Below are 12,096 nucleotides of genomic sequence, written 5' to 3'. Positions count from 1 at the left end.
ATTAGTATGTAGCTGAACTAGTATGCAGAATTTGCTAGGAGAATTAGTATGTTGTAGAATCCATGCAGTTTTTTCATGTATTATCAAATTAATAATAAAATTGTTTCTAATGTATATCAATATGATGATGTTAAAACATAACGAAATCAGTAAATAAAAATAAAATCAAATTGTTGAAGAACAAAATGTATATATGCTCAATTTTTGTCCTGAGATAAGTTCAGATATTGCTGTTTCAATGCATGTCGTTAAGAAAATAATTGGTATGTAGCAGAATTAGTACGTAGCGTAACTAGTATGCAGAATTAGTATGTAGCAGAATTATTATGCAACTATATCTATGCAATTTTTTGATTTATTTAAATCAAATTAAAAATAAAATTGATTTAATTGTATATCAGCATAATGTTGTTAAAAACTTACCGAAATTGGTAAATTAAAAGTAAAATAAAACTGATGAAGAAGAAATTGTATGTAAGAAAAAAAAATATAAAATTAAAAAAAATTATAAGAAAAGTATACATATTTCAATGAAGATAATTAGGATATACATTTAACATTTAGTTAAAATTTAAGCTTAATTTTCACATTAAAGCATTTAACTTATATTTAAAAGGTCTTTAAACCTAATGCGAAAACCACAGTACCATGTGAAACAATATAACTCTAGCTGCTGACACGGTCTGCGAAAGAGACTAAGTGCAATCACTCTTGGCAAACTAAATCACCCCGAAAGATTGTTTGATAGCATATTTTGCACAAAAATTTACACAGTAGTGTTTGGGCTAAAGAATAAATTACAATTTAAATATCATATTATACAAAATTTAATATTGAACATATAAGACATTGAAAACATTCTAAGTAAAAATTGTACTTACATCTTTGGCACTTCCATTGGTATCCCTTAGTCGGAAAGTCTTCATTTTGGTGCTAAAGTTGCATTCATTTGGTTCAAAAACGATAATATTCTTCATAAAATTAGTTTTTAAAGTGCACAATAATTATCACTGAGCTAAACAATATAATATATTTTAATAGATCTCCTATAATTAATAATGTACAAGCTTTTGTAAACACCTAAAATGAAAATAAACTTGTAATTCTGTAGTACTTACCAACAGGTACAACACGATAAACACACGGGTCTCTCTGTCGTCCTATGTTATTTATACCCCAGCATAATAGTGCTCCGTAACCTAACATATTTCGAGGTGTGTAGTACACTGTGCTGGTCAGGCCGTCTGATATGAATTTTTTGACTTCCATGCTTTCCACCGTATTGTTAAGTGCCCAGTGGAATTCTATTTCTTTTGGATCGCCATCAAGTTCACAAGTGATATTTAGGGTTTCTTGTTTGGCTACACCAAATATTTGTACTGCTGGGTTCTTGCAAACTGGAACAACTGGAATAAAAATATGTATCATTAAAATGCACTGTCACATAATACAGTGAACTAAATATATGTATTTTATAAAAATATATCAGGTGTATCTTTATATCGATTGTCTACATTTAACTATTTCTTATAAACTAAGCTAAACTCAGTGGTGCGACAGCCCATAGAGGGCCAATGCCTACTGTGCCCATCTCAGTTTTTGGCTCTGGCTGAAAAAGCAGATCTTCCGGTTGGGTGGTCAGCCCAACGCGGAACCCCCAGTGTTTAGTTCCCAAGCATGCTTGGTACTAATTTTATCGACCCACTGAAGGGATGGAAGGCTGAGTCAAATTTGCCCGGCCCGAGGATCGAACCTGTGGCCCGACAGTGGGAAGAGCTACCACTATTTCTTCTAATTACAATTATAATTCTTATAATTACCATTTCTTATAGTTACATTGAATGTTTACATTGAATCTGACTAATTCTTTTTTTTTAATTTTTAATGAAAACGAATTTAATTTTTTCAATAAAAGCAAATATTTTAGTTCACTTTTTTCACGAAATGAACTAGACTGATGCTTTTGTAATTTCTTAGACTTTTTAAAAACTTCGTAACACTGCAAAGAGAAAAGACTGTTTCAGTTCGAGGTAGAACATGTTTGTTTTCCTGCTATGAGAACCAGATTTCAATTAAAGTTTTAAAAAAAAACCTTTGATCACACGAACACTGCTAAAGAGGAAAATATTTATCGCAAATTTGTTGAATTTTTTTTCTCTTAAGGATGCTTTATTTGTAAGACTTTTCAGTGTGACTATATGAAATGTTTATCTAAAAAATAAGTCATTTTAATTACTAAAATCATCCGTAAAATTCATCACCAAACATATAAAATAAAATCATGCGGTGGTTAGATTTTCAATGTTTCTTCTTTACATCATCAATTTAAAGGCAATAAAAATTTAATTGTTGTCAAATAATTTTGCATTGAGCACTTTTTTTTCACCTTCTTACGCGGAAAGATTACATGAGTTCCATAATTTAGAATTTTTCAACCACACTGAGGAAGAAATATGTTCAAAACTACCAGAATACAGTAAAAATGTTTATTTTCTGGCTCGAAAAGAAGAACAAAAAACACAATAGTTTTTACCTCAGCCTTTTGGTAACGATTTGGTTAAAATAAGCAATAAAAAGTGGTTAGTTTTATAACATATGATAAATTTCGGCTATTGCGGAAAAAATTAGTAATTTTATCATGATACTTTGGAGCATGGTATAAAAACCATTTATTTGGTTTTATTCCCCCTTTAGCCTTGTATTTTTTACTAAATGTGTAGAAATATAATTTTTGAAATCAGAATTTCTAATGTGCAGTTACCAAATGAACAGTAATTTGGTTTGAATATTTAATTGAGATAAATGGTTTAAATTTCCAATAGTTTGGGTTTTATTATCAGAATTATGGTTTATTTTTTCAGAAATGCCATTTCTATAAATTACGGAAATTTTTCTAAATTATGTTTTTCCCGTAACATTACGAAAATTCAATCAATGCAAATAATAATAGATAAAATCATTTTGGTAATTAAAATTTAAGACGAGTATTTTTTTTAATGAATTTTGAGTTAAAAAAATGTCAAAATAATATATATATTTTTCCTTATAGCAACAAAATTCGTTCAACTCAATACTGTTTATCTTTTTCAAATATTGATGATAAATTTCATTAAAATTATAAACTAATAGAAAGTAAGCGGTGCCAAGTTTTATATGAAGTCAACTAACAATAAAACATATAAATATTTCATATTTTTATGTTCTATATTTATTCTTAAGCTTCTTTATCTTCGAAACAATGAGTTTCATCACACTCTTACCATCTTTTATAAAAACGTATATCCTGGAGAAAACAATCTGAAACAACAGAAATAACAAACAATAATAATAAAGATATATCCCAGCGGAGTTCTATGAAACGTTATTTGATTATATTTCTTGTTCCCAAGGCGGCACGTATCCAATACTATTCTTTGAGTAGTTTCGATTAATCACGGGGGTATAATTTTCTTTGAGATATATATCTTATTGTTATGAAACATAGATCATGTGATCTCATGTGTATATGCCACGTAAAATAGTGTTTCAAACAAAAATAAAGATATCATATATAAATAACTATTGATACTTTTATTGCAATAAACGTGTTTGTTAATGCTATATTTTTTAATTAAAAAATATTTCCAATGTTTTTTTAGTTCATACAAATATATATATATATATATATATATATATATAATAAATAAATACAAGAAAACACTAAGAAAGTTAAGAAAAATTCACTCAATTTGCGCTTTTGTTTTCATCTTTTGTAATCTGGCAATCTTTCTGCGAAAACATTTTTAAATCATTCGTGGAAAATATCCGTCCATGTAAGTTGTTCTGATTTTGCTACTCGCTTTATAATCCCCCCTTTTTAATGTTTTTTCTTTTTATTTTATTTTATTATCTGTTTTTAGATGTTATTTTTACTTAATTTTAATTTTTGTGATCTATTTTATTTGTTGTTATTTTTATAAAAAATTTTTTGAGTGCTCCTCTCACTATTGTATTAATATATTTCTCTTTGGCTTTATTGATACAATATCTGAAAGCACTCTGTTTTGTGGATATAATCTACGCACTAATATAAGCACTCTGTGTGTGGGCTGAAGAAAAGATTATATCTTTTTTTTCCGGCTTCCTTTCCGGTTTTTATTAACATTTCATTATTTTTTTTTCTTAATAAACTATTGTTTGTTATTTTTTACTTATTATTTCCCACCCCCTTTTTTCATATGTCTATAATTTTTCTTTGTTTTATTCTTCATTTTGAACTCATATATATGTTTGTGTGTGTGTGTGTGTGTGTGTGTGTGTGTCACGGTGAAACACCAAAATCTGAAAAATGTTGACATTCACCGGTGAATGTCAACATTCACGTAGTCGCTTGGTGTAGGTCCGAAATATTTGCTAAATACCCTTATTTCTGACTCTCACCAGTGAATGTCAACAATCCCATAGTCGCTTCGGTGAATGTCCGAAATATTTGTCCTATCCAATTTTATATTAATTTATTCGTTAATATTATTATATTTATTTGATATATTTATATTTATTCTATACTTTAATACTTACTGACTATAGATTAGAAAAAACATCAGTGTTTGGAGTATCGGGCGAATATATACCGGGCAATGGCACTTGACCTTAAAAAAACATCAGTGTAGGGTATACCGGGCAAATTTACACCGGCCAGTGGTACTTAACCTTAAAAAATCATCAGTGTAGGGTATACCGGGCAAATGTATACCGGGCAGGGGCACTTAACCTTAAAAAAACATCAGTGTAGGGTATACCGGGCAAATGTATACCGGGCAGTGGCACTTAACCTTAAAAAAACATTAGTGTAGGGTTAAAATATCGAATAAATGTAATTATATCCACGAATAAATTCATATCAAGTCGAATGTAATAAATATTTCGGACATTCACCAAAGCATATCTGTGATTGTCGACATACACCGGTGAAGGTCCGAATGTACAAGAATGTAATGAAATATTCGATCTTTCACCGACGTATTTGGTGTTTGTCGACATTCACCGGTGAAAGTCAATAACCACCGATTTCAGTCTTTCGCCGTGACATATATATATATATATATATATATATATATATATATATATATATATATATTGTTTTTTTTTTTTGTTTATAGTTAAAGCTAATGTAATATGTATTCTAGGCATTGAAAGGTAGTTTTATTATTCCAATATGCAATTCCAATTATTTAATTAGTTAAATTAAAGTGTTTCACATATTTTTATATTTTCATACACATATGTTTTTAAGACTTTCTCATATCATATTAATGTATTTTTAAACTACATCATTCATAATTTTTATGATCATGACTAATGATGTAAAATACATTTAAGTCCGTTCAATTGTTTGAAATTTTAAAAAATTCGCATATATATATACAAATATATGTATATTAATTTAGTATATTTAGTATATTAATTCATATTTAAGAATTGCTTAATCAAAATGCTTTAAATCTTTTTATTGAGTCAAAATTAATTATTGAGACAAAAATTTTCATTCAAATTAAGTTGTAAAAATTTATATTATCGGTATTATGTAAGCTGACACTTAGCTAAAAAATCCCACGCACTATGCTTAAAGTACATTGTTTATTGTAGTTGTACAAATGATATCATTGTTGCAAAATATATTCTATCCGATGCGAAATGTTTCTCTTAAACATGAATATTTTCATAGTTCATACAGATATTTAATTATAGCTATAGCACATTAGTTTATTTTGAAACTGTTTCACACATTGTGTTTATAGTAAAGACTAAGTAATATTCGAAATGTCGCTGATAATGAATATATTATATTATACATTTATTACAAACTATGTATATTGCATGTATTGCTCAAAGTCAATCACGAATTCGTGCGTCTATTAGGCTTGTTATCTGTTGCCTAATATTGTTCCAGAGATTCTCCAATGGTATTTAGTTAACCATGCATGCATTTCGGCTAATTCCGTAATTCATGTATTTGCCCTCTCTGCCATTTTGCATTTAAACTACAAAGACATTAAGTACTAGATATTTTAAAAAAATCTAAATTTATTCATTTCGAAGATATAAGTAGAGCAAAAGTGATATATTTAAAACTTTATTATTGATATCTAGTGGAATTATAAATTTTTGAAGATCATTTTCCAAGCTCATTTTATAGTAATAAGCTAAAAGTATTGAAATGACTAATATCAAATGAAAATACCTGTACTCCGATACCTGGTAAACAATCTAACAGGTAGCTTTTTTCATAATCTATATGCATTGAGCAAATTAAATATTTTCGGATGATTCTTATGGTATTATCATATACCTTTTAAAGCCATGATTAACTTTTTCTCGTTTTATCTTACTTTGTTACACTTATGGCAAAAGAGTTTCTCATCAATTCTAACCAGTAACTTCTAGGGACCAGGTCTAACCATTAAGAACAGATAAAATCAGTTTCCTATAACCACCAACCAGTTAACTAGTTTAATCTCTATAACCACAATCCACAAGGGGCAGGTAGAATCACTTTTATATGTTTGCAAATTGTCAAATTAGAAAGGTTAGGCAGCAAGCTTTACGTAACTGAAGCTTATTAAATTTGGAATGACCCTTCTTTAAATCTTGCATGCATTAAGTTAATAGATAAATAACTTTACTTTTTTGAGTTTGTGTGATTTCATAACATATTTAGTACGAATATAACTTAAATTATTTCTAGGCATTAGTTATTTGTAAGAATGTTTCTTTCTTAAGCATAATTAGCAAGTAGGAGATATTGATTTTTAGTTTTATTCCGGTATAAATACTGCAAAATATTGGTCGTAAATATCTGGTAGGAATACTGCAAAATTCCAGTATGAAGCCAAAGATTAATTTTAGTGATTGTCGCTACAAGTTAAACTTATACTGAAACCAAGCAAACTTTAGCTAAACGCAAAATGGGTGAAATTTTTTTCTAATGTTTTTCAAATGATTTAGGTCGCATTTTATTGCCAGTGATATGGTTAAGATTTCAGGGATAGGAGGAAAGTTGGGGGCATTTTTATTGGCTTTCGATCAGTGCGAAGTAGTTTAGATAGCCAATTAGGTACATGCAACGCGAGAAGAAGTGAAGTGATTATGTCCAACCACGTGATTTAAACCAGATTTATTTAATTTCTGAGAGTGACATGAAGTGTGTATGTCAAACCTGATTGGCTTCAGAATCGACAGATGCCACGAAATACCACCTATGACGTCACTTGAGGGTATCCAATTTTACACTTTCATAGCTGCCTGGATCAATATTTCATTCAGCCTGGAGTCTTAATTATGTATTTACTTTTATTTTAATGAAATATATGTAAGATTTCTGCCTTGAAGCAGCCTTGGCAATATTCTTAAAAAATAAATTTAATTTGGATATTGGAATTGATTGAAAGAGCATCTAATGAAAAATTGAGCATGCTTTATAAGGTTTTGAACAATAATGAATGTTTTGGGGCAGTGTGACGCCATTTGTTTTAAACTTTTATTGAAAAAAAAGTTATTTTAGTACAAATTAAAACAAATTTTCCAGGAAAGCAAGTCCCGCAGCAGACTGATCGTTAAGACACGGTTCCAAGCAGATCACCGAAGTCAAGCATCACTGGCTGTAGTCAGTGTGCTGGTGGGTGACCACTTGGATCAGTCTGCATATGGACCGAGGGTGTGCGGTATTGGTCCTCGTTAAACTGTGCTACCGTAAAGTGCTCGACTTCACGCGCAGGTCGTCGGGCTATCAAAGCGGGGGTGCCACCCCCTCCGCAGTGGATCAAAATTGTGATGGACAACAACAAAATCTAGGAAAGCAACTAAATCCTCTTTTCTCAAATTTTGTGCGAAACTGCAATGCTTGAAATAATTTGGATCACTAACTTATTCTCTGTCAAACAAATACTTATAAAAATGCAAAACCTGTGGGTTAAAGATTAAAAGGTAATGAAACATACATTGAACATCAAGTGGTACTTCTTCACTTCGCCCTTCACCTTCACTGTTTGTTGCTACGCATTGATATCTTCCTCTATGTTCTTTTTTCACCCTTTGCAGAACGAGAGATTGGTTGCTTACAATGATACCACCAGTTAGATTGCTGAATAACAAATTATCTTCAAATCTCCAACTGACGTCGTGGACCCATGGATTGGCGCGGATGTTACAATCGAAGTAGACGTCGCTTCCTTCTTTAATGGCAGTATGTTGAATGCTGGCTCCTAATGCTAATCTAAGTTCTGGTATATCTGAAAAATATTAATTATGAATATGAAGTTTTATATTGGAATAAGCATATGCTCATATTTGCATCATATTCATTACATTTCTTGAGTGTTTGTTCATTGATTATTGAGGGATTAGTATAATACACTGAAGCCTACAGAAATACACTAAAGCTGTGGTCAATATTAATAGATTAAGGAGCATGCCAAGCAAATTTAAATGTTTTTAAAGACATAGACTAATTTCAAATGTCAATCAAAGATTTAGCTTACAAACTAAGAATGAAAATGCAAGACTAAACTATATAAATAGTGTAAGCCATAGTGTAAGTTAAAAGGATCAATAAAATAAAAAAAGCTAATTATAATGACAATAAAATTTGTCTAACCAACAATTTAAGTAACAGAAGTTTGATGAAAAAAAAAGCAAAAACAATACCGCTTGATTTTACGCTGCAATAATTTCAAAAATTGCCCCCTAAATCTTTATTGAAAAATTTTTGGTTTTACTGAAGAAGTATTTGATTTCAAGAGAATAACTACTTGATTGCCGTTAAATATTTTACCAATTTAACAGATCACCCTATTTAAATAAACTAGACATTGTATCAATATATTCAATAGAACACTCAAAGCTTAATGTACTATCGATATCAATGAAGGATTCGCATATCTGGAATAATTGCCTAAGATTGATTTAGAAATTCATTGTTTACGAGAATTAAAACTCGATAAAATCAGTGTTTTGGAATAATTTAATTTACTAATTTATTAACTATATTTTATTTGTGTGACATTAGAAAGTAACTAAATATAAAATGAAATATTTTGTTGTTTGAATGGCAAATTACAAATCTCAACAGCCTTGGTCTCGCATCTCGAGTGTCGCAAAATTTTTTAAATTTTTTTTTTACTTGAAAGAGTTTTTTTTATCGACTCCATTTTTCACAAACGATCTAAACTTGAACTAATTGGCTTATAGCAACTATCAGGACTTATAAGACTAAAATCAACGAGGCTAACAAAAGTAAGAAAAATAATGAAATGAGAAAACTTGCAATGACATTATCAAAATTCATCGTGTGTGAACTTCTTTTTTATTTTTAATTTATTTTTGAACAGAACAAGACTGGTGTTTGTTTTGACTATATTGTAAATTGATTTTGGATCTACTTAATGTGGTTCAATAAATGAATATATTTTGTAATTGTTTCTCTACTTCCAATGGGATGCCTGCAATTGACGTAGTGCGGGTATCTCGATCCTGATTGGATATTCAAACTTAGCATTTGTTTACGTTAGCAACTGTTTCTTAAACTCGATTTCTAGTAAGCCAAGTCCATTAAGTAACAATTCTCTTAAGTGACACATACTATATTCTTTCACAAAGATTTCAATTCTTTCCCTTTATATTTCTAACTCAACACAAAGGCAAGCACGAAGCCATTTAGAATATAAACTAATTATGCATTGAAGTTGCCAGGTGCACAAAATAAAAATAAATTGCAGTTACAATTAGATACATTAGCAAATAATTCATCTAAGTTAAATAAAAGACGTAGGCGAGAAATAATTATATTTTAACAAATCCAATGCACGATGCGGCCTTGCATTTAATTAACTTTACTTTAATTAACATTTTAACTAATGTGCTCAGCTCAACTTCAGCACGCCATTTCACTTACAAACAACTAGCTGGCGCTGACGTCATACGTCACATGTGTGGGTATATGTGGTCTTCTTCTTCATGAAGTGCAAGTACCCGATCACGCCAAATCAAATTTTTAATTAATTCATTGATAATTCAGCTAGTTCTGATCCATACCGCACAGCTATTACCTTAACAGTCACAGTTAATGACTAAAACCGCAAGTAAAAAAAATTTATTGCTAAGTTGCATGAAACAGTAAGAATATCTTTCAACAACTTTTAAATCACAAAATATATAAGACAGATTGCAATATTTCTGCGAAAAAAATATGAGGAAAATAAGTATTTATTCCACGGTGAATTTTATTAAGATTATTTCCGTTTACCCAACGCCTTGCGTGCGGATTTAACCAAACGATAAGCCCCACCAGAAGTGAGAACGAAAAAAAAAAATCAGGAAAATATCCGGAAAAAAATTTAATCATTCTCCCTTGACACGCCATCCAAGCATCTCATCCATATTTACACTACCTGCAGAGGGAATCAGCATCATTTTGGAAGAAACTCTTTGGGATCTGCTTTAGAAGAAACTCTTTGGGATCTCCTCCCTTTTCTCCTACTCTCTCCTTGCTCATAATGAGAGACAGCTTCAGATGAGGAATATGGCAGTGATTTATACTCACTATCCGTCACGTGAGAGGGTTTTATCCTTATTCATCTGTCTGTATTTTCTATTCACTCTCTTTTTCTTCTATAAGGAAACAACAGAAGGCATATCTTGATTTTATTTACTTTTTCATTTTTTTTCTTCCTTTCCTTCCAATTCTTGTTTTAGCCAAGGAAGATCTGACCTCTTTCTTGAAGGAAAAAAAAAGGAGAAAAAAGATGATTTATAGGTTCGACTGGAAAGATGATTATTGCCCTATCTTGGAATAGTTCGGCTGATTTTTGTTTAGTTTGTGACTTATTTCTTACAACTGAGAGTATTTTGTAATTTTTCTGTAAGTATTGTTCAAGATAGTAACATAAGGTTATAGATTTTTAGTTCGAAGAAATGGTGGAATGTATCTTTTTCTTCGTGTTCTTACAATATTGAAGAAGCATGAGTTTGACTTTTTTTTAAGAGTAAGAATTAAAAATTGAGATAGTTTGTAACATAAATAAAATAAATATATCGGTCAGATATATCAAAAATATCGGTCGCTCAGGATTTTTATAAGCTTTTCTTTCTTTTCTTTTTTTACTTAACCTTCACATATACATTCATAACTTGAGGCTGGTTAAATCTAATAAAATGTAACTATTTTTGACTTTATTTTACTTTGTTTAATATTGACAAATACAACGACTTATCTACGATGACATCACTTGCAGGCATCCAATTCTATATGTATACCCCAAGTTTAAATAAGAAGAAATAATAACGGTAAAAACAGCAAGCTTACCTTTACTACTTTAGTATTAAATAGAAATAGTCAGGAAATATTTTCAACCATATTAAGTGCATATTAAAAATATGAATAATCCTTTGTGTTAAATACATTTAGAAAAAAGTATAGTAGTAAAATTTTATAATCAAATTAGTCAATATAATTTTTTAGGAATCATTTAGTTTCAGATGTTGCAATGCATTTAAATGATGTAAAATATGCAAAACTATGTACAGACGCGAAATTATTTGCTCCTACAAATTAACAAGATAAGCAACTGTTAATTTGTGGTAATTCAGGATCGCACGCAAAATCATTAAAACAAAAGGGAAATAAGTAATTTTTTCTACCGTAAGGAAACATTGTTTAAGAGTAATGTGGGCCATAAAAAAGTTTAATTACGGACCTTAAATCTTTCCTAGATTTATATTTCAATCTTAAACTGTAATTTCTATAATTAATCTTACAATAAGCTTTATTTTTGCAATGCTCTTCTTCCTTTTATAATTCATAATCTTCTGGGTTTTTTTTCTTTGTAAACAAATTACAAGTAGTTATAATCACCACATTTATTTACTTTTTTCTACACTTTAATCATAATATGAAACTTCATATATCAGGCTTATTAAATTTTTTTCTAAAATAATCTTTAAAGTATATAGTGAGTTTAGGTCATTGTAAGCAATTTAAAATAGTGCTCAATTAATGGAATTTAGTTTTGTTGTTTTTTTTTTCTTTCATTTTTTTACTTTCGGTAACTTCTTAATTGGAGT

The 12,096-nt window shown here is 29.7% G+C and overlaps 1 protein-coding gene across 6 annotated transcripts in view; it reads right to left on the bottom strand.

Moving 5' to 3' along the window:
- The window catches only part of LOC107446399 (cell surface glycoprotein MUC18), a 337,992-nt gene that overhangs the window by 93,192 nt on the left and 232,704 nt on the right, over positions 1 to 12,096 (bottom strand). For all 6 annotated transcript variants that reach the window (XM_043041643.3, XM_043041640.3, XM_071184932.2 and 3 more), the window contains exons 6-7: positions 7,977 to 8,267; positions 1,119 to 1,406 (exon numbers count right to left, since the gene is read on the bottom strand). In XM_043041643.3, coding sequence (XP_042897577.2) covers positions 1,119 to 1,406; positions 7,977 to 8,267 — 579 coding nt within the window. The remainder of the gene's footprint in view (positions 1 to 1,118; positions 1,407 to 7,976; positions 8,268 to 12,096) is intronic.

Source organism: Parasteatoda tepidariorum, chromosome 5 (assembly GCF_982258835.1).
Source record: "Parasteatoda tepidariorum strain Cologne lab strain chromosome 5, Ptep-v5.0, whole genome shotgun sequence".
In the NCBI taxonomy this organism is placed as follows: domain Eukaryota; kingdom Metazoa; phylum Arthropoda; class Arachnida; order Araneae; family Theridiidae; genus Parasteatoda; species Parasteatoda tepidariorum.
Note: the sequence above shows the minus strand (reverse complement) of the source record. Positions and strands in the feature narration are given on the sequence as shown.